Raw genomic sequence first — 24,394 nt, 5'->3', positions numbered from 1 at the left:
TGAATAATTTCAAGATAAGGTTAGGGATTGAAGCAAGGGTGATGTAGCAATAAATTTTTATCATTGTTGTGAGGTAGCTCCAGCTATCCATTTTATGATTTTGTTCCCTAACATTTTCTCCTATGCAGACTTGGTATTTGATCGTTTCATTCATATGTCTAGGAAGATGCTGACATTATGGAGGACGTTGACTTGGACGCTTGCAGGTTTTCCATCTCATGGACTCTAGAATCCTGCCTGGTAAGTTGAAACTACTACAGGGATGCGTTCAAGCTAAAATCCAAAAGGGGATTGCCGCAGCTTATGAATGAATATAGAACAATTTTGGTAGCCAATAATCTTCATTCCAATTACAAATAGAAGTGCAAGAAAACTTGTAGAAGTCCTATGTTTATAATTTGTATATGATTACCTTAGGTTATCGATAATATTATCATCTAACAGATTCTAGCGCAAAAGGAAAAAAGAAAAAAACTCATATAATTACAGATGGCACCCTAAGTGGTGAAATCAATAGAGAAGGTATTACGTATAGGAACCTTATCAACTAACTCATCCAATGGTATGGATTCAGTCATCACCTTTTCTTTCCTATTTTGATTAGACCAATTTGCAGAACGTGGACAGGCTCGAAACCCAGTGAACCACCATAGCGTGTAAGTTGCAAATCATAATCCTTTCAGCTGAGATAATTAAGAGTATCCCACTGTAAGCTCGAGTAAATTTTTCTTGATAAATTTAATCATGTATATAGAACGTTAAGACAGAAAATTGCTAAAATAACGAATAACTCTTAACGGACAACTTTTACTAGGAAGAAGGATAGTTCGTTAGTTTTACATTGTTCTTCGAATGTGAAAATAGGCCTTTTTCATATTAATAACGAGGGATGATGTCCCACCAGCCAGCTAAACTCTTAAAGAAGTTTAAATTAGTAATTCTTGCTGATATCGATCAGTAACAATCATCAATATTTCCTCTGAAATGCCTCGACTGGTCAATGTCTCACAATGCATTGACTATTCTTGTGCAACGGGACTATTTACAGCTTGACAAGGAGGAATAATTGCATAAACCAATAAAGAATTTTGGTTAGTGGTGAACAATACAATACCCAGTGCAAAAGCTGGATTTAATCTATATTAACCATTATATATCAAAAATGCAATTTCTTTTTATGGTATGATTAATTTCCACATAGTTCACTACTTTCACCATTTTATGAACTGATGCTGGTACTCAACAATGCATTGATTTCTCCAATTATGTTGACCGGTCGTCCGTCGAACATAGATGATAATGTTGTCTCGCACAGCTTCTTCAGTTCCCTTGTTTGTGCAATTGCTGCTTCCTGGAGAGAAGAAGTTCCACAATTATTTCAGCAGAAAACAAAATCATTTTTATAGCAACAATTTGCAAATTACCTTTCACTATCCATACCACCTTCTGAGGTTACAAATCCAAAAAGAAAAGAAATACATCAAGGGATCATATCAGCATTTCGAGACTCAGGTTCTTCATAAAGAAAGAGAGAGTTTTATGGACTAAAGCCTGAAGCCAAACACCTAAAGCATGAGAGGTGAGGTGCGCACAGTTTGCATTTGCAGCTGCAGCATAACTGCATCAGGATACAATTATGTACTAGATGCAATTGTATCTATAACTAAAATTGCATTCACTGCCCCTAACTCTAAATGCTTTTAATGATCTTATGTGTTCTTACCAACAACTCGTGCCAACAGTGAAGCTTTCAAACAAAATGACTTGAAAGTATTGATGAAATTGCATTGTCTTCCAAAGTTAATGATATGATATGCATGCGTCTTATCTTTTCATCTTAGATAATACTGGAAGCAAAAGATCTGTTACCATCCTACGCATCTGGAACATGCCAGAGGTTAGCTGATGACAGGCAAAGCTTACATAGCATGTCTCAGATGGACAATATTCAGGGAGTGTCATTTCCTGCACCCTCCCAAATGAGAATCAATTTCTCACTTTGTGGTGTGAGGATGATGCCGATGATGGTAATGATGATTGTAATTTGTTCAAATACTTATACTGATAGTTGACAGACATGCCCTCTTCATCAAAGGGAAATTGCTAGTCGAACAAATCGCTGACTATATTTGGAAAATACAAATATTCACCAAAATGGGAATATTCTCACTCACTTGTTTGGGCCAAGATGATGATAACGCATTGTGCAGCTCCATGCGTCTCACTGATAAATCATCCAAGCTCTCTCGTAGTTTTACTTCGTGATGCTTCTTTTCCTCCACTGTCAACACCAATCTGTCTAGAAATCTGGTTTCCCAAAAGAAGTGATTGGTCAGGTATCAGACTAAAAACTGCATTTGATGCAGGGTGAAGAAGTTGAAGAGTCGTCATTGATAACTAAAGCGTAAAAGTCTTCATGGAAAGACTAACATGTCGAGGTATTCAAGAATGGCAAATGCAACTGTGGGTAATGATGACAACATGTGAAGGAAGAGATAAACATGTTGAAGGCGAAGAGCTTAATAAGACCAACTATTTACCTTTTGGAGTTCAGAATCATAATCAAGTCACGTGTTTTTCGGTTTGTAAGCATGGAAATGGCCAAAGATACCTCCACTAGCATTGCCTCTACTGCATCAGAAGCATACTGTTGCAGCACAAAAGGAGCCACCGCCTGAACTTGATGTTGTAACGAGGAAGTGTCTTCACTCCTCATCTCCACTAACCGCTGATTCAAAAATGATTTGATCTGATGAAAAGGCACATGATACATTAGAGATTGAACTCTGGTGGAAGCAAAATAACATATAACCAATGACTCAATAGTTTGAAGGTCAACACCATACAAAAGACATTACAATTCTCTACAAAATAAGCAGCCATTGGTGAACCTATATAAATTAAAGCACCAAGGTATGAACAATGAGAACAGAGACTGAAGATAGAAACAAAACAATACATATCAATTATCAAGAAAGTCTACTTGATCAACAAAAGGGAAACTTTTAGCAACGAACATTAGCATAGATTTTGCGTAGATTTGGAGAAAGTTTGACAATCAATAACAAGACACGACTATAAATAAATACCTTTAACAACATTAACAACACATACAGTTACAAGATACAAGAGCTTAAAATAAATAACTTATGTTCACCAAATAAATGACTATAAATAAATAAATAAAAGATGTTCAGGTACATATGCGTGCATGTTACATCGGTTGATGATATTAACATGTGGTTCGAGAGAATATTGACTGGATTTTGGCACTATTTTTAAAAACGAACCAGATTTGGCTGGTTCAACCAATTATCGGAAACCAGTCGCCTGTCTGGTCCAGTTCAAAGGTTTCATAACCCCACCTGTGCCCTGTAGTTCAATCTTGTCCATTTCCATTCTAGCCTTTCTCCCTGTCGTCCAGCTAGCCATAGCAGCCTTCACTGCCTCCTACTCCAAGTACGAGATGCAACAGTGAGACCCTAATTCGAATGCCACTGCCCTCCTCGCCATTGACATGCAGATCTACTTTGCCTCCGTGGCCACTCCCAAGTCCCATCCTCTCCGCCCTCTGCTCCACCATCACCCTCTACCTTGCCGTTGGCATCCCCATCATGTTCACCCGTCACCTCTCTCGCCGACTACACCATGCTCAGCAGCTGATGGGCCTGCAACCTCATCCTTGAAGGCACCCCAGAGTCCACAGCCAGGGAAGCCTTCCATGGTTAGCTGGATGCCACCATTCATGCGATGGAGGTAGAGGAAATTTTGCATGGGATGAACATGGTGGAGGTGGTCATCACCGAGGTGATGACCAAGCTCTACTATGAGACCACAGCCAAGGAGGCCTTCGTCGGGGGGTTTCGGGTCTCCTTCTCCACCAATGCCACTACAACATTGAAAGAGACCTCCATGAGCACCGTGATGATTGGCCTAGCCGATTGGACCAGTCAGATCGATTGACCCGGTAATCGGATAGCTTGCCAGTTTACTATCCAATTTGGTTTTAAAACCCTTGGATTTTGGAGGAATTTTTTAAAGGATGCGGAAAACTAAATCCTAGAGTCACTTAATAACGAAGATGAAAAAGGTTGAAGGCTATGATAAAAACTGATGGACAATATAGTCAAGAGTTAAGAGTTGAAATGAAAAGCAGATACGTTATGGTTTCTCTCAACTTGGTAGCATGGAATCATGAGAAATTCTGCATTCCTATATCATGTCAAATACATCTGTAAGTGGTAGGAATTCTGTATACTCTATCACAAGCGTGATCCATACTCCCATCATAGGGTCTAAGGGTCCTTGTTGATAGAAACTGGCCAGTTTGTGACAAAGCCAGTCTCTTTCTTGGTTATATAGGATACCTGGCAACTATATCAGCATCTTATGTTAGTCTATGTATAAGATTTAATTACAACTCAAACTTGTGAAGGGTTTGCATCCTTGAATACAGTTTTCTGTTTGGTGATAACTTACGCAATAACATTTCAAATAAAAAGGTTTGTCCTAGAACTGTCAAAGGGCATTAGCTCAGATGCCTACTTTATAGAGGATACTCTGGATCACTAGTCATTGTACTTAGAAATAGATACACTGCTTAATAACGGTGATGCTGATCTTTTACATGCTTTCAATTAAATTAGCATATGCAGTATTCACAATTTACAGAGAAACATACATGAAAGACTGAAGAAAAGGGATTAAAACTTTATCGCATACTTTCCTTCGGAATGCTGAGAAACTTATACGCATCCATACAAATATATATTTACACAAAAACAAGCACGTCTATACATGCATATATATCTACGCATGAAGTGAGTTTATATATGCATCATCATGTATGTACATATATGCTGGTGTGGGTATTTGCACAAATGGGTATATGCATGGATGTGTATGCATGAATGCATGCATATGCATGGATGTGTATGCATGAGTGCATGCATATACATGTGCATGCATACATACATCTATGTATTTATCCAAATATATATGAAGTTCACAAAATACCTCAAACAGATCATCAAGTATCTTATTCCTGTATTCAGTCTCCAAAAATTGGCTTCTCTCTACAACTAAACTTTGCTGATGTGGTGATTCAGCTGGACTTAATAGTTGACTTTCCTTGCCTGCATCTGCTGTAACATCAAGCACATCCACTTGAGGTTTTTCAATGCCGATATCCCAACATATTTCTGACTCAGAAGTTCCAGAGGCCACACCCTCCATTCTATTTAACAGTATGTGATCAGATGCCACGCTGTCAGCATTTTCAGACCCCTTTAAATCTATATTAGAATCAATTATTTCATAAGAACCAAAATCATTGCCAGATTCTTCAGGTTGTTCCACAGCACCAATATCCCAATCGATTTGTGTATCATCTACCAAAATGTTCCAGTCAATACCATCCGTGGCAAGATTGGTATCAGGTAGCTGCTTTCCTGTCACAGGATAAGTTGAGTCTGGCTTCGACACATCATTCAGAGAATTTTGGACCACTGGAGAAACAGACACATTAAGAGAGGGAGGATTTTCAAGAAGGTGCCTCAGATTTTGTAGCACATCACTTGGGATTTTCTGCAGTCACAACAACATAAAATTAATCATGCATAACACCGCCAAGCACAAAGTGCATGTCAACTACTAATCTGCAATATAAAAGGTGTACTGGAATGTGAGCTCCCGCCCATAGCAATGAAGCATTTAAGTAATCAATATTCAGCCGTTGTTATAAACATACCTCTTTCTCGGTGTGAGCATCTCTGACAAAGTTTCTATAATACTCCATGGCCCTTAAAATGAGATCACTATTAAGGACTTGCAATAATTTGCTGAATGTGGATGGAAGAGACTTTGCTGTCTCCAAAAGCTCTAATCTCACATTTTTCCCCTATAAAAGTCAAGTAAAAGTTGTTTAACCTATCTTTAACAACCCAAAGAACATAACCAATTACAGAGTGCAGAACATGGCCATATTGGATGACAAGAGACAGCCATGTCCAAAAGCTGCCATTAAGGAATGCATACCTGCAATCCAAGCTCTTGACAAGCTTCAGAATATTTAGCTGCAGAGAGAGCAGCATTTCTCTTGATATCAGCCTCCTTACGATCAAGTTCTGCTAGTTGTTGCTGAATCTTCTGCACCTGCTTTTTCTGGTAGGGACTTCACCCAGCATGATGATCAGTGAAATTAGTTATAGTGCATTGATTATACTCCAAACTTACCAAACTCTGGCATGAAAATAAAACATACATTTCATAGTTAACATTCTGAACCATTATCTGAGCAGCCTCTCCAAGAAAGATATGGTCCTTCTCAAAGGAGCGCACTATGTTTTCCCATTCACCCTGCCATAAGATCAATCACGAAAAAGGTTTACCAAAAGAACTGGAAAAACTCAATCAAAAAGTGGAATTCGGGTTTCAGTGATCTTACAGCAGAACCTGATAAGCGTCCAAAAATATTACGACTTTCTGTAGTTGAATTCAAGAGAATATTGTATATTTTCTTTGCTTCCATGTACCCAATAACTGAAAATATAATGTAGGTATTTAAAAAAAAGAAGTTTTAGAAATTTATAATAAATAGAACAAAATACGCAAGACTTAGATGACCACATATGTTAACATCTTTTCTGGGAAAATCAGTTAACGTATATCTCAAGCATAAAAAAATAAGAGAAGAATAGAGGAAACCCAGCTGTAAAATAGCAGAGGCAATGGTATTTGAAAAGAATGTAATGAATAAATCAAAAGAAAAACACAAGTCGGAAGTTCCTCAATGTACCAGTGCTAACAAGAAAATCAAGAGGTATGATTGCCATGCATCCCCCAAGACTGTGTCGCTCATATTTGTTAAGAAATTTATCATAATATCAAATTCTGTCCTCATAAACTATGGTTTTCAGGGACTCTGGTTATCCCTCTATCTACATATCCAGACACATGCCACATGGTGGTGCCAAACTTTCTAATCCTCTATGATGATGTGACGAATACAGCAGAAAAAAAAATCTCCTAGGGAAGGTTAAAAAGTTTCATTTTTGGGATGATACACTTGTAATCAATGCTCAATTTCCTCACAAGTCTACATTCTCTACCAAGACTGCCAAACATAAGATTCCCACAATGACCCTTCAAAAGAAGGCTTGCACCAAAGTATTCCATATTGTTTCTTTTCAGCAAAGTATCGCCACCCAATATAAGAAACGAGCAGGAGGAAAAGCACCCAAAGCACCTAAAAGAGGACAACATCCAACATCTAGTTCAAGGAAGTAAAAGAGCGCAGATACCCATCCCCACAGGTAGCCATTGCACAAGTTTTATATGCAAGGAAATAACACACCAAACCTTCTTGCGAAACTCGGTAGAACAGTATCTTCATCAGAGATTAGGCCTTGTCCAGAACCTATCATAGAAAATTAGCTTGCACCTTCGGCATCTTTATAGCAACATGCCCTAAGTCCATCAAATACATAATAGAGAAATTCATCAACTCAACGTCAACAAAATAGCTCCTTCTTAACACCATCTACCTAACAATATCAGTTCATCAACTAGCTTCAAGGCAACAAACAACAAATTAGGACAGTAGACAAACAATTCTCAGCCTTTGATCCCGACACTCTGCATTAGATCCTATTACACTAAAAATAGCTCATAAACCTATTCACAGTAGGCTTGTTCATTCAGCTACAAACATAATAAACTATGAAAAAGGTTTGAATTATGTTACTTACTATGCAAAGTAACACGAGGAACAGGAACAAGGGTAAATGTTCAGAAACTTAATCATAGTCAGTCGAGCCAAATTGCATTCAGTTTCAGCAATTCAAAATGGTTTCAACTCCAACTGAACCAGTTTTGGTAAAACATTGTTCAACAAATTTAAAAAAAATAGGGGGAATTTAAAAAAAAATTACAACATATTAGATTACATGATACTGTCTGAATTTTTGCATATGTTTTGTCTATTGGGCTGTCTGAAACCTACTGAAAACTCTCAAATAACAAATAACAACCACCGCCACCAAAAACTTGCAAAATTCAAATAAAATTCTACGAACAAATTTAGCTTAAATGTATGGATAATGATCGTATATATATGCATGTATGTATGACAAAATTCAACAAAACACATCAGTTTCAGCTGAGAGGAAGCAAAATTGGCCGAAGTCTACCATAATTCTGAAGCTCTGGTCAACTTCAAACAATTGTTTTCATTTTAGCCAAGACATATTGTACTGATCTAGCTACATATGTGGACTGATGTCACTAGGATCTTATAAAATATGGTACTAATACATCGAGCAAGATTTCTTAATCTCATTTTACTATGTTATCATTGCTTCTTCCAAATACCATAATTGATTTGAATACGCAAAGATCTTCTTCCCAGCACTACAAGTGTCAATCCCGAACTTACCTGTTACTCCATCCCCACCCCATATTTGAGTGACAGGAGCGTTCAAGTTTTCAAGCTACGGCATCCCATGCTATCTTCAAAAATCCTTACGCAATCGATTGAATCATCATTAAAAAGTTAAAAGGAAAAACTAAATATAACAGCTCTAGCTCAGAAAGGAATTACCTTCGGGATCTAGGGTTTGGAGGAAGGGATCGAGATCCCTGGGCAGCGACGTGAAGGCGGACGAGATCCGAGATCTGATCGAGCTCAGCCGCTTCCTCCAATCCTGCGGTATCTTCTTCCGATCCACCAGCCATTCTTCCCCCCACCCAAAAGAAACACACTAAGGAATCAATCACTACTCCAAGGAAAAATCGACAGAAAAGCGTTCCAGATTTCTATTAAAAAAATTATAAAAAGGGGAAATAGAGATGCAGTCGAAACCTCCGAGACGAGCGAAGGCGATGTCGATGGGGAGGTTTCGAATATCCGCAGGGTCATGCATGCCTTCTTCGATAACAAGCGATGGGCAAACAGAGCTCCACTCTCTTCTCACGGCGCACAACATATTATAAATAAATACAAAAAAGAAAAGAAAAAGGAAAGACCCTCTCAAGTGCCGATATCGCAAGCCGGACCGAGGCCCAATTCCGACCGGTCGGAAGGCGAAATTGGACCTGACCGCCCGGATCTCAGCACACGGTTGCTCGTCTGGTCCCAAGATTCTAGTGCCTCACAATCCGGTCCAAGCATCATATTTGAAGTTCAAATAATTTCAGGCTGGGTCAGCCCAACAGGCTATCACAAATGTCGACCTAGAGCCCAGTCAGAGCAATAGAGAGAGAGAGAACAAGAGAGGAGTGGAAGGGGAAACATTAAGTGGGTCTTTGAAACCGGTTCAGGTTGTATGTTTTACAGCAATGAATGATTAATCTTTTTTTTTTGAAACATCAACCGTTGGATTGCACCTTACACAGATTTTAAAGCCCTCCAATCTTTTCTTCCATCCGTCTGCATGGTTCTTGAAATGGATGTTGCACAATCTAACAGTTGATGTCGCAAAAGAAGATGAATCATTCTTTTGCACAAAAGATACTATCCGAGCAGGCAGAAATCCTTGCTGCCTTCACCAAGTACTGTGTTACATCCGCAGAAGGCTACCGCCCGCTGTGTAGTTCATTGCTATGACACTCTTTGAACCATTTCAAAAGAAAAAAAAATGCCAAGAGCTCCATTCTTTTGTTGTTACCATTCCATTAATACATTCTCATTAGGATCATCTTTGAATTTCTCCAAACAAACCACTAAATCTAAAACTCTTTTGCTTGAAAGCAAACATTATAGCCGTGGGATCTGACTCCTTGAGCTTGATTATATGATCACTTGAATTGTGATTAGTTTTATATCTGTATATAGGAATTAAACGATGGATTGCAGCATGCTGTTGCCAAGAGAAATGAAACAGGCCGTTATCTAGTTAGCAAATATTGACTTGCAGAAAATTGACTTACCCACATGGAATCTACATATAGAGCTTCAGTCCACCCTATTGGTTGATTGTTGGGTGTAGCTTTAAATTTGATAGTGATATAATGCATTTGTGCAATTTAACCAAATGCCCATACCTTGTGGGCCTTTGTCTACGTAAATTCATAGAGAGTACTCTTTGGGAAAATTTGGGCTCACTAGAGCAGCTCATGATAGGGGCTTTGAATGGGCTGCCCAGTACTGTTGCTAGAACTGTTACAGTAATTGGCCCAAGATTTGGTATTTTAACGAAGTGGAACGGGTTCCAGTGGCTGTTGTACCATAATTCATAAGTCCTCGGCAAGACCGGCCGTCGCAGAAGTTTCCAGACTCCCAGGCTCCTTTTATTTTCTTTTTTTTCCCGTTCTAATAAGTATTAAAATATGGGCAAAGCTCATCTACAAGGTTTTAAATCTCGATTTAGGTAAACACCTTGAGATAAGTTGGACAGTTCGATCAATAAAAATTCCATTTTCTTGCTCAATAAATACGTGATACTTCTTCATAGCTTCACCCAAATTAATTGGCAAGAGGATTTATTGTCTACTTTTGAAATCGAAGAATCAAATATAATCCTGAAAGAATTTTGAAATGGTAGCCTGTTCCGAGGAGTTTAAACCTGTGCCTGACCCTTGTGGAAAAAGAAATAAGACGCTCTCCTGATCTAAAAGAGTATCGCTTTCCTCTAGCTGTTGATGCCAATAAGCTTATCCAGAGATATGCAAACACAGATTACACACGCAACCTCAAGCAAGTTGGGGGTTTATCTTTCAGTGCAAAAGAATGGTTCATCTTCCTTCGCTCGAATCCGCCATTGGATCATCTATTTGTCACTTTGAGATCTGTGCAAGTGGAGAATGACATGGTTCGGAGTGCTTTGAGATTTTGTAGGATGAGTGATCCAATAGCGAGTTCGCATGAAGGAAAGTGTATCCTTCTTTGAGGGAAAAATATAACCCCCATTCATCATTAATGGCAGCCAGTATGCATCTTGAGCTAGGTTGGATAGCGCAACCAAATAAAAAATATCTTTTTTTTTTGTAGTACAACAATACTCATCTATATCCTTATAGACAGCTTTGCTCAGCTTAATCTTTATGGCTGGCTCTGAATGAATAGTTTTCTAATACCTATTTTGGCAGCCTTTTATATCCTATACTACGTGCACGATATGATAACGCACCACGCCAATCATCTGATCTCATTCCTATAGGCCTTATTTATCATGCGCTCATTTTGGATTACCGTCATCCTAATTTTATCTCGGATTGTTCTTACACTGCACCACATTAATGGTGCACGTGGTGTAGGATATAATTTCTCGATTTTGGCAAGTGAACACCCATTTTAGCCTAGCCCATTCCAAGCCAAGGACCATAAAATGTCAATGTATAGCAGATCCAATCATATGGCTTTTACGCCAGATGACCGGAAGATGAAATCTTAGGCAAAAGCATGTGGGCGTAAAGAAGCCCTGCGCGACAATCCCATGCGTCAAAGGTGGGAGGGGCCCCAAAAGAACCCAAGGGGGGCAACCCCTGACGGCTTGCATGTGGTCAAAGGAACCGGGCACATGGAGGGATGCTAATGAACGGAGAACTACCGCATGTTCCATGTTCACTCATCCTAATGTGCCTCCAAGCACTAGAATCTTACCTCATGTCTCCTTCCCCTTCCCAAAATGACAACAAATGTTTTTTTTTGTTTGGATGGAAATGGAAGGAGGGAGTTACCTCCCTCTCCCCCCAAGACTTCATTAAAAGAGAATGTAAAATTAAGGGACAGTTACATTGGAGTTACAGGGCATTCCGAGTTAGGACTGAAACAGCATAAGATAGACTTCTTCTTGGTATGGAGCACCCAATAATTGAACACCATTATAGGTGCATTTAACATGCATTTCTCTATTTCATTCCATCAAATCTTCATACCACTCGGGGAATTAGAATAATAACATACGGCCAATTATTTTAGCTATTACATGGTTAGTAAACAAAAGATGGAGGAATTGGAAGAAAAAGCTAAAGTTGGGAGTCTCTCTTTGGCACAAGAATCCACGATTTAGGGAGAGATTTGGTGGTCTCTTTTTGTTATAAAAAATCGAAAAAAAATTGACTTTCTCTATGATAGACACTCAATTGAGTATCACAAGGTCCCAGGTCCACCGTACAGTTCCACTCCTAAATTTTCCAACAAAAAGCTAGCACAAGTTAATTCCATGCTTCTCTATTTTTTTTTCTGTTAGGACAGGCGATTCACGCTATTCTATCACGAATACATTCCAAAAAAAATCGAAAAGTAAAATATTCTAGAGTGCCCCGAGTATTAGTGCCAAGTTGGTCCGCAGCACATCGTCAACATGCTCTGCTACATAGAAGGTCACCCAATCACGCTCTTTTCGTTCTCCTCTTCCTCCGTACGGTCCATAGACACGGTAATGTTGCGGACGCCTGCCTTCAGGGTTTGAACAGGTTTTGATCTCTAGGAAACGAGTGGTGCTTTACAAGTTTTTCGCATAGGGTCGTTAATAGGCTTGACGTTGGAAGGGTCAGAAGAGAAAGGAAAGGGGGGGCTTTCCTTATATTTGGCAGGAAAGTTCGTACTTCGTACATATCTGAGGGCTTTTTGAATTCCGACTAACAAAACTTTATACGCTTTGGATATCGGAGTCTTCATGCCTTTTTTTTGTTCCATTGTTGCATGACGCAGGTGGGCACAATCCGTGCCGACTTCTCTTGCCTTCAGTTTTGGTTTGGGCAGCACTTTGGTTGATACGCATATATTGCAAGCCAATCAGTTGCAGTCTTGTTCTATCTCTTCAAATTTCACTGAGGACCCGACCCAGGTTATGGTTTGGGTTTAGCCTAATTTGATCGGTTGGTTCGATCCAATGTTACTCGAACACCTGGTGCGGGTGTTATATGTCAAAGTGTCGAGAACTACTTGACACGAGAACCTTTTAAAAACCAGAATTAGAAAGACGTGTCCTAAGATCAATTTTGATGGATCGGTGCTGAATGGAGGCACTAAGGGTGGAGCGGATTTCGTTATTAGGAGCCCAAACTTTATATTCGTGGCAGCGGAAGGCTGTCAATTATTTGACTGTACGGTTCCTGGTGTGGAGCTAAGGGCTGCCTGGGTGGATCTTCGATATGCTCAGCGTGTGCTCTCAGCTGGTTCAGTCATCTTGGAGAGTGACGCGGCTACGGTCATCAGCTGGATCCAGGAAGGCCGAGGGTCGCTGCTAGTGACCATCCTTTGCTTCGCAATATCTGGACGATGATGAGGGATGAAGGGATTATCCAGACGAAGCATGTGTTTAGAGAAGCTAATTGGGCTGCGGATTGAGTGGCCACCTACATGGCTAACCATTCCGATAGCACCCTGTGGATGAGAGATGGGAAGCTGCCTCGGAAGCTCCGTGATATTCTATTTTTCGATTTTATTAGGTGCGTTCGTACACGTATTGTATGAACCATCCGGTCCAGCAAAAAAAAAAAAAAAAAAAAAAAAAGACGTGTCCTATATATGTTTGCGTAAACATTGCTGATTTATATCTATATTAGTTGTTTAGTTAAGCCTATTGTAACTTTAGTTCACAAGATAGCAAAAGATTTGCTAATTGATGCGCTAGACTAGATAACTTTTATGCAGAATATCCAAAACTGGACATGTATGTGATGACAATGAGATTTAATAGTATGAAATGCTGAAGTGTTCGAACCGGCGTTACCTCTAGACACTTCAAAATTTAGGTTATTTACTGTCTAACAATTCAACAATTGAAGCATCTTATAATGTGTTAGACACATTAAATAACAAAAAATTTGAAGTATGCGAGTAACACTCGTTCAATCCAGTGACCCAAGACAGTGTTTTCTCGGGATTAAATTGAAATAAAAAGGTTTATCAACTTACTTATTTCATCTTATTCAGCCAATTGGTCGCTTCAGCATATATGTTAAATCAGTTTTCCTTAAGCATAATATAGGTAATTCCGAAAAAAATGTAGTTAATAAATAATTCACATTTTCTTCTCCAACCCCTTTGACCCACTAATAATAATTCAATCTATTTGTAAGGTGAGTGGTTGCTTTTTATCAAAAAAAAAAAACAGAGAGAAAGAATGACCGACATACACTAGATAAATTATTTGATACAGAAACCTCGAGAAGACTAAGACCCAAAACTTGCTGCAAAGAAAAGAAAGGCTTATGAGGATCCATATGAGTGTGTGTTTAATTTCATATCGGTTATGCATTAGATAGATTTTGGGTACTTATATAGGGCCAAAAAATCTAAATAATATCTTTCAGCTAATCTTTTTTGGGTGAGGTCATAGGTTATGACAAATGGTATAAGAGCGGATCCAACTTATGGCCTATGTAGACTAGAGAACACTATAGTACGAGCCCATTGGGGCTGACCACGGGCTAGTCGTGGTATTTGTAATTGATTTCAATAAATTTGAATCCTTAGCCTGACAAGAACGCCAGGGCTACTAAGTGAAGATTTATGCAGGTGTGTGTTTAGTCCAACATCAGTTATGCACTAGGTAGATCTTGAGTATTTATACAATACCAAATAATCTAAATAACATCTTCTGACTGGCCTTTTTTGATGAAGTCCTGGACTCCTGGGTTGTAATATAACCATGCAGAAATTGCCCGCCATCATCATCTTTGCATTATACAAATTCTCGTACGAGAAGATTATGTCACAGGCCACATTGTCGACAAAAAATGTTTATCAAAAAAAAAAGTGCTCAACTTTATAGATGAATAATCAAAAGCATACAACGGGATTCAATGATGAATGCAATTGCCGGGGTGCCTCAAGAACTTGACACTCGTTTGCTCGTTGTTCGGACATATAATATCTAAACTTTTTTTTTGATGCTGTTACAATTTATATGCTAAGTTGTACTGGAAGTTTTATAAAGAAGCCCCCAGTATATACAACACATTGGCGATCAGGTTAACCTAGCCATGGACATGGGTCCGGCCTGGACCTCCTAGACCCCAAAATTTCAGTTTATTGGATTGCCTCGACAACAAAATCTAATATAAATGGGCATGCGCATCCTTAATTTCTGCGGATGTTGGAGTATCTATTTGAAAAAACTTGCACTAGTTTCTGTTTCTTCCAATTGTTCGCCACGTAGGAATGTTAAAACAGGTGTAGTAAACATTGAGTGTATGTTTCCTCTCCATTATAGCCCAAATTATGTGGCTCCAATTATAGGCAATGCCAGTTTGTCCAACAGCCATCTACATCGGACAAGTTAAATTGAGTTAAGACCAGTTTTTTCAGTCATGTTATATACTTTCTCCCATATAACTACTAATTTATGGGTCCAGTTCTTGTATGATAATTCACTGATTGCTTGAATAATGTTAGAATGTGAAAAAGAACAAAGCCGGAAGGCATGCCTCTCCTCCCATCTATTCCTCCCTCTCCTAGCTTGGAGGAACTCAAGCAAGAAGGAACAAATTTTGCATGGTTGAAAAAGTGGAGCAAGATGTTTCTATAAGGACCCGTGCAGACGTGTGTTTAGTCTCACATCGATTATCCGCTGGGTAGATCTTAGGTACTTATACAGGATCAAGAAATCTAAATAATACCTTTCGGCTAGCCATTTTGGGTGAGGTCCTGGGTTCTTTGAATGGTATCAAAGCGGACCTCATCCATAATCTATGTGAATTAGGGGATACTGTAGCACGGATCTATTGGAGCTGACCACGGGCTGATCGTGGTGTTTGTTATTAAATTCGAATGGATTTGAACCCTTAGTCTGACAAGAACGTCAGGACTTGAACGGGGGAAGTATGTGAGTACCCGTGCGGACGTGTGTTTAGTCCCACATCGGTTATTCGCTGGGTAGATCTTGGGTACTTATATAGGATCAAGGAATCCAAATAATACCTTCCAGCTAGCCATTTTGGGTGAGGTCCTGGGTTGTTACAGTTTCAAAGTCAATTCGGTATCGCTTGCTGAACTTCATGTGGCTTGGAAAAGGAATATGTGCTGCCACCAGGGAATTGGGAAGCAAGAGTTTAATTTTGGAGAAGCCTTTCATGTAGTAACATGATGGATTCAAAAGGTCTTGTTGGTAGTATCTTCATCCTGTGCATGCCAAATATCTCGTGCATGTAGCAATTCGATAATATGAACCTTCATCGCATTGGATATGAGCGATTAGATCATGAAGAAGCCATGACTCATAGGCTATATTAGAGATTGGCTTCTTTATTCTTCCATTATTTGAAGTTGTAGCAATCATTGGAGGTGGAGGCAAGGTCATGTCATCTATAAAATCCTACAATCAGTTAGCTATCAAGAGAGATTGAATGTTGAATACATGCCTTGTAGCTAATAAAATTATCCTGAAGTTGAACAGCGGTCGAAGACAGAGTGGGGAGGATGCTTTGAAGATAGCTAAGGTTGAAGACTCCAATATCATGTGGGAAAAAAATTATTATGATTTTTTTATCTCAATTTTATGAGGTGATAATAATGTATATTTATAGTTGAGTATGTACAAAAAATTACGACTAAAATGATATGGAAAGAAATAACAAATGGATATATAAGATCAATTCTAAATTTATGCTATTCAAAATTTAAAATTCAAAATTTTTCAAATCATGAATTTTAATATATGGCTGAGATGAAAACACTACGTACCAACAGATCTCTACAAATCGGAATCATAATCCCTTGCTGAACGACATTGCTCGGATTATCTCCATATGTGATTATTTTTCAGCACAATATGTGTCTCGAAAGGCAACCACGCAGCACATCGATCGGCATCTACACATAGTCCTCTGAATTTTGGTGTCTTTGATGTCTAGCCCCCAGACTTGCAAATGGATGCAGCTGGTTTCATATATGTTCTGAGTTATTATGTATATCCATTCCTTTTTTTGTTTGTTCCTTCCACTTGAGTATGTTTTCCCTTGCATCCTAAGGAAAGAAAGAGAGAGGGGGAAGGACCACAACTAGTTGACATAAGAAACAAGGAAGACAGTCAACTTCCAATTAATCATCACTTCGTGGCAGGTCATGGAATTGATCAGTGGGTTAAAGATCGAGGCAAAGTAGCATACGGCATGTGGCATGAACTCTTTTATCCGTGGAAGATTATGGAGCATCTCATAGTGGAATGAGCTCCATCATGTGCTTCTTCTCCATAATATACATAGAAACAAACAAAAAGGAAAAGAAGAGCCTAACTACTCTTATTCTGGATGTCGACATGCTGTGCCGTGTACGTGGAGCTGGACCATCGCTTTAATGAGGAGACTCTTAAGTGTCCACTAACACCCCATCTTATTCCAGAATATAAATCAAATAAGAAAAAAGGGAGAAGGTGACTTGCTGGTGCACCAAACGCTATCTTTTTTCCTTTGCTTCCTCTCCAACGGAACCGAAATGAGAAAAAGGCCCCATGATGCTTACCTCTCACCAACTCGGGATAAGAGCTCCTGAACCACCCATGCATTATCTATTCGCATGCATGCATGAAAAGAGAGTAGGTTCTCTTGCTAATCATCAGTTGAGAAATAACTATTTAATGTTTCTATGCTTTTGTATATATGTGCATGTTAATTTTCGTTACTAGGGGTGCATATATATATGTGAGAACTGTCACGCCCCGGACCCGGATTCGTGATATGGCCGTGCTATTGCCGACTACCGCCCATAATAGCACGCAGCCTCATACCTGGGTAACAGGGTAGTCAAACCAACCGAATCTTTTCATGTAAAAGCATTCTTAGTACAACCTGCTGGTCAGTACCCAAATACAGAGCTTCTATGTAGTTTATGTACATAATAGTATACTTGCTTTACCCCAAAAGAAAGAAGCCCTGATACCAAATTAACGTGTCTCTGGCAGCTATCAGTGGTAAGGATCTGAAAGAAAAAGTAAATGAACGGATATGAGCTACACGGCTCAGTAAGTAATCATACGTAATCTTACCGGATCGAACATAACGGTAACCATGTTTATGCAGGGTTTGAGAAGCTGACATGCATATTTATCTAATCATCATCATGGCATAATATGTATGCAATTTAAAGGAGATAGCGGTTATAGCAAAATACAACATTTCATAAGGATATATTCAAAAATCCGTTGTAAAACAATGTATGCTTTGGCCAAGCACGTTCATAAATGTCACGGCCCGCCTGCGCAGGGCACGTGACTATCGGGCCCACATGAGGGGGAAACACGGGGCTCCCCTGCCAGATGTTGGCCGGTTCCGGGGCTTCACGCAAGCGTCCTTCACCCCTCACCGATTTTGCTTCTCCCCAAAAACACATCTGCAGGATTTGGAAGCACCCGCCTCATATACCCAGGCTCTGAAACGAGCCTCATGATCATGCTTCAAATATCATTTTCATAAAGTATGCATATGAAACCGTGCCCCCGGCATGCCGTGGTCGTGCTCTTAAATGCTACTGTGAAGTCATTCTTGGCCACTGGCGAGACCGGCTCAGTTATTAGGCGGCCACTGGCGGGGCTGGCTCAGTCATTCTCGGCCACTGGCAAGGCCGGCTCAGTTACATTGGGTCAGTAGCTCTTAAGAGTTCATAAATAATGCTTCGTATAGGTAGTACCTCATAGATGCTACGGCGAATTCATTATTGGTCACTGGCGGGGCCTGCTCAGTTATTAGTCGGCCACTGGCGGGGCTGGCTCAGTCATTATCGGCCACTGGCAAGGCCGGCTCAGTTGCATTCGGCCCGTAGCATTAGTAGTTCTTAGGTACCCCCTTACAAGCAATATGCAGCTAGAGCAAATCATCATCATTCTTTACACTCATGCTAAGAAAAATCATAACATGGAACTCCATTCATTTTGCATGTATCACAAGAGCTATGAAAACATAATATGTGCACAACTATGAATTATGTGACTGACATGTACCACTCATGTTCATATTTCATAACTCATATCTTAGCATGTAACGTAATCCCAGTATTTTGTAGGCATAACGGAATATAAAACATATATCATCATATCTTGTGTAACTAGAGCATGTCGGATACACATATCATTCTTAGCCTATAGTACATGCATAACATGTTAAATTTCATGTATGATCCATAAAAATTAGGGCAGGCTACTTACATACATGATTCACAACAAGATTAAAACAAGTTACTTACATTCTTCACTAATCATGCATACAATTCAAATTGTATAAAAAACACTGGTTCATCTTATAAAACGTAATACAAGATCTACGATAGGATTAAGACAGATTACTTACCTCAATTCGCTTTCCAAATTGCTCAAGTCCAGGTGACAAATCCTTAATCACCTAAAACAACATCATAGGGTTTACATTATTCCCCATTTATTTATTATAAAATCTCTTAGTTCATCATACTATGAACTTACTTGCTTGGATCCCATCCAAGGATCTAGCCAAGTCCAATTTAAAGCCTTTGGAGTTCGATTTAACACCAGATTGGGCCTCGTTTATAATTGGGTCCAACCTTTTCTAGCCAATTGGGTCCTCTGTCAATTTACTGGGCCTAATTTAGTATTAATTGGGCCTGCTGGGATTAACTCCACTCAACTGGGTTCGGACCCAAATCAATTTGGGCCTAATTTGGTTCGGATTTGACCCAATTTGCAGTTTGGGCTCGTCCAGACTTAGCACAATCTGATTGAGCTCGGATTTAGACTTGCCCAGTCTAATTGGGCTTAGGTTAGTCAGATTTGGCTAAACCCCCCTTTTTATATATATTTTTTTTTCTTTCTTTCTTTTTCTTTTTCTTTCCCTTTTCCTTCTCTTCTCCTTCTTCTTTTCTTCTCCTTCCCGAAGCTTCCTCTCCTCCCTTCTCTTTCATCCCGATCTCCCCCTTCCTCTCTTCTCCGACGATGGGAGCACGACGAGCGGAAAGGGAGGACGGCGAGCGGAAGAAGGCCGGGCCACAACTGGCGGCGTCCACGGCTAGGCCCCGCGGCGTCCTCGGCCGAGCCTGTGATGACGGTGCTCACGGCCGAAGCCGGCGGCCGCCGCACACGACGAGGAGGATGAGTCCCCTCTTCCTCTCTTCTTTTCCCTCTTCCTTTCTTTCTTTCATTCTTCTTCTTTTCTTCAACCTCCCTTCACCAACCCCATATTCTCTCTCTCGCTCCCAAACCCTCTCTCTTCCTCTCTCTATCCTTCTCCTGTGAAGGAAGAAGGAGAGTTTGGGAGGGCCGGATTGAGGTCGACCGGCGGCTCCCGTAGCACCTACAGCAGCCGCGGCCCGTGGTCGCCGACCCTCTCTCCTTCCCGTGGAGAAGAGAGATCTCGAGGGAGGAACAGCCCGCGGCGGGGACCAACGGCGCCGACGACGCTCGCGGCCGCACACGGGAGTCCCCTCTTCCCTCTCTCATCTTTCTTCTTCTTTTCTTTCCTCCCTTCTTTTCTTCACCGAGACTCCCTATCCCACTGAAGAAGAAGAAGGGAATGGGGCTCCGGCCGACTGCAACCCCCCCGGCCGAGAGCCGGCAGAGGCTGCAGTCGAGAACCGTGTACGGAGTCCCTCCTCTATTTTATTTTGGAAACAGGAGCTTACCATTTCCGAGGATGACCTGCGGTGCCTCCTCTCCAACACCTCTTTTGCTAGTTACCGTTGGGCAGTTCTTCCCCCTGGTAGTCCCTCCTTCCTCTTGGAGCTTCAGGGCTCCTTCGCCTTCGGCTCCAGGGCTTCGGCTCTCTCTCTCGTTCAGTGTTCTTGGGGGTCTGTGACTTGGGGTTGCCGGCAGAGGCTTAATAATTGTTTAGAGGATGAGACCCCCCTCTGAGAGGTCCCATCCGCTCCATTCCTCCCCTCTTCGGGACTGGCCACCGCCGCCCCCCTGTCTCCGGTGCGCCGGCATCGGCTGCCAGCAGGGGTGAGGGTCACCCTTCCCTGTCGGTCTTATCCTTTCATTTTTTTTTTCCTGATAATTATTATAATTATACTGGCTACAGTGAAATTTGGGCCCAAACCCTTAACTGGGCCCATTTCTCATTGGGCCTAGTAGGTTGTGGGCCCGGACATTACATCCTACCCCCCTTAAAATAAATTTCGTCCTCGAAATTAGTCATACCTTAAGGTTCAGGCTTTAAAAGTATTCAACCATTGAGTCATCCTCGAGATCTCAGTTAGTCTCTCTCTCGGAGTACCTACTGATAAGATTTTGACATACAAAGTCATGGCATCTCAAAACTTGAACCTTTCCATCTATGACACATAGGAGTTCTTTGATCTCTTTCAAAAGAGGACTAATCTTCCAACCTTAGATTTTAAATGCTATGATTCTCGGCCCAAGAAATTAATTGCTCTCGATTAAGTCCACACAACGGTCGTAATCGGGTTAATAGAAATAGGTGAGAGCATTAGCATCAAATACTTTTCATAATCTATAATCCTCTTTCTTCTCTTAACTTTGCCTACAATTTAATGATCAACCTTTATCCTAGCAAAACCTCAAACCCCTTTCGAAGAGAAAGATTGAAAATGTTATAGCTAGGTGTAGGGGCCATTCCAGGTCTAAGCCCTAAGGAACCATCAATCCGTTAATACTAAATTTAAGATGCTCAAAATCTTCCAGGAATTGCCACCAATAGAAAAACTCACTGGTGAAATTATATAGCTATCTCCAGATTATTCAGAGAATCAACAACACTTTTCTCCATTAGAATTCTAATTCAAATTTTTCAATAATTCTATTCATCAATACAGTTTCATCATTAGATCTTATCAAAAGAATAAGGTCTAACATTTTTAGATTTGATTCTTTTGGTAGGTGATCTAAATCAAACTTTTCTCTTATACACAAAAATCTACATCTCAATTCTGAATAAGAACTTCGAGTTTCTTTGTCAAAGTATCCACTGCTCTCGATTACCCGATCTATCACAAGATTAGATCATAAACAACTTCAATCCACCCTTGATAGATATTCATCAAAGTCAATTGACAACCTCAATTTCTTTCAATCGAATAAAGGATGGATATTAATTAAAAAATTCAAGCTTCAAATTTAGGAGGGAGAAGGTTCATACCAATGTATTCTAGATCCAAGATCAAAATCGATGATCTATTAATTCATGTCAAAAGATGCTAAGAAGTTTCTTAGCATGACGTAAAACTGGAGAATCTAGGATAGCACAGTGCTATCCAAAAATCAGAACATTCTCCTTTTATTTATCCAGAAAAATCTTACTACACAGGAAAACAGATCAAATCTTTTGTTATTAAAACTTTCCGAATTAAAAGAATAATACTTCTGGCCAACTTAGATTAATAATTCAGATCACTATGTTTTCGCTGCGCATTCTGATCAAATTCCTTTGAATTCACAAATAACTTTTGATCAACATACTATTTGCCTACAAACAAAACTATTTAATTCCTCATCTGTATTTGCATTTCAAATCTTTCCTCCATCTTGATCGAATGTTACTTAGCCAAAACTTCTTTTTACTTTTCCATGAGCGAGTAAAGAAAGGGTATCCCAACATAAGATCCTCTTAAATAAGTGACAACGCTTTAAATGAATTTTACATTTTCAACAACTTCATTTATTGAAAATAAGCCTTCTTTCCTAATAAGAGATTAGCCCTCAAGCCATCTTAGAACATTTTAAGCTCGGAATTATGTAAACTTCTGAAAATTATTCCTTAGTATCCCAATCTCTTATATTAGGTATCCTTAAATTGCATGAACAATAATCTGCCCTATTTTAGCATTGCTAGAAGGTGATTCTCGATCTCACATATCCGTTAAAAGAAAGAGATGCATACTTTTGTCTTAAGATCTTTATTTAAAAATCTTCTTCTTTTGTGCTCCTTCCACTAGACGATGATATGTAAAATTATCATCCATTACTTTCACCTTCCTCATGAAACAATTTAAACTTGCTTCTCAATGATAAACGAAGGCATTTAGTAATTGCTCATCTATTAGAGATGAAACACTTTATTCCAAATCTTAGAAGCAGGGATTGCTAAATACAAACTCCTGAAACATCATGTGCTATTGGGCATGTTCCCATATCAACTCTATTGCTGATTCCACTCGCATTTCCTAATGACCCCATATCATCATCATTCTCTCTTCTTCTTTTTTTTTTTTTGTCAAAACATCAACTAATATTCGTTTAATTGATTTATCACAGGATCACAAACTACTGCACTTTATCCATAGTAGAACATTTGAGCCTAAAATATTCTTCAACATTGAAAATTATTCTCAGAATTTACTAAATGACTTCCAATCGAAATATTAATCTTGCATTATAATTTGCAAAGATCTAATATTTCACATTCCAAGTAAACAAAGGAGAAATTCTTAAATCTCATTTCTCAAATATACTTTCTTTCTATATAATAGTTGCCTGCATAATTGTCATACAGATTTTATCCTCGAAGAATATTAAAAAATATCTTTCCTTGTCCAAGCCTTAAACAACTTATGAATAAACCCTATCTTGTCATCAAAATAATTAACTTCAAACTAGAAGTATCATCCACAGTACCCAGTACCAGGTTAAACTTCCAATATCACCTATATACTGATACATAAATAATCACAATGTACTTTAATATTCCATGGCTAGTATTCCACTTAACATCAGTCAAAATCTAATTTAATCATAATCCAAAATACAAATTACTCCGTCGAGAAATCTCCAAAATAGCTTTTTCTTATTTTGGCATGGCTCGTTAGCATTCTGATTCAAAACACCAAAATCCTTAGTAGTCTTAAATCTTAAGCTCTAATACCATACCTGTCACAATCATGCCCCTAGAATGGCTTTGTATTAGCCCTAGCTTCTTTCTTTTTGTTGCTCATTATCACCTATCAAAATATTTGTGTCAAGCAATTTTCGTGACTGACCGATGATACGACCAATAAAATCTTTTCTTTCCTTTCCGGTTATGCGGAATCTCACTAAATGAGACTTAACTACCCATTTCCTTATTAAAGCTTAAAATTTTTACTCATGGTTAACCTATTGCTCTGATACCACTAGAATGTCACGCCCCGGACCCGGATCCGTGACACGGCCGTGCTATTGCCGACTACCGCCCATAATAGCACGCAGCCTCATACCTGGGTAACAGGGTAGTCAAACCAACCGAATCTTTTCATGTGAAAGCATTCTTAGTACAACCTGCTGGTCAGTACCCAAATACAGAGCTTCTATGTAGTTTATGTACATAATAGTATACTTGCTTTACCCCAAAAGAAAGAAGCCCTGATACCAAATTAACGTGTCTCTGGCAGCTATCAGTGGTAAGGATCTGAAAGAAAAAGTAAATGAACGGATATGAGCTACACGGCTCAGTAAGTAATCATACGTAATCTTACCGGATCGAACATAACGGTAACCATGTTTATGCAGGGTTTGAGAAGCTGACATGCATATTTATCTAATCATCATCATGG

At 39.5% G+C, this 24,394-nt stretch overlaps 1 protein-coding gene across 2 annotated transcripts; it reads right to left on the bottom strand.

The window, feature by feature from the left end:
• Window positions 1-997: 997 nt before the first annotated feature.
• On the bottom strand, window positions 998-9,004 carry LOC120105492 (CDK5RAP3-like protein). 2 transcript variants are annotated; one of them, XM_039118032.1, is made up of 10 exons: window positions 8,861-9,004; window positions 8,600-8,734; window positions 6,446-6,540; window positions 6,263-6,357; window positions 6,037-6,172; window positions 5,750-5,899; window positions 5,017-5,586; window positions 2,541-2,749; window positions 2,175-2,307; window positions 998-1,351 (listed from the first exon to the last, which is right to left on the bottom strand). In XM_039118032.1, the coding sequence occupies exons 1-10, from the start codon at window positions 8,982-8,984 to the stop codon at window positions 1,220-1,222; spliced, it is 1,779 nt and encodes a 592-aa protein (XP_038973960.1). In that variant the 5' UTR covers window positions 8,985-9,004; the 3' UTR covers window positions 998-1,219. The 2 variants fall into 2 exon arrangements, with proteins under 2 accessions (XP_038973960.1, XP_038973961.1); XM_039118033.1 differs by having other exon boundaries at window positions 8,600-8,759; window positions 8,861-8,983.
• Window positions 9,005-24,394: the final 15,390 nt, after the last annotated feature.

Source organism: Phoenix dactylifera, unplaced genomic scaffold (genome assembly GCF_009389715.1).
Source record: "Phoenix dactylifera cultivar Barhee BC4 unplaced genomic scaffold, palm_55x_up_171113_PBpolish2nd_filt_p 000299F, whole genome shotgun sequence".
Classification (NCBI taxonomy): Eukaryota; Viridiplantae; Streptophyta; class Magnoliopsida; order Arecales; family Arecaceae; genus Phoenix; species Phoenix dactylifera.
The sequence above is the reverse complement of the archived record's forward strand: the minus strand, read 5'-3'. Positions and strand labels throughout refer to the sequence as shown.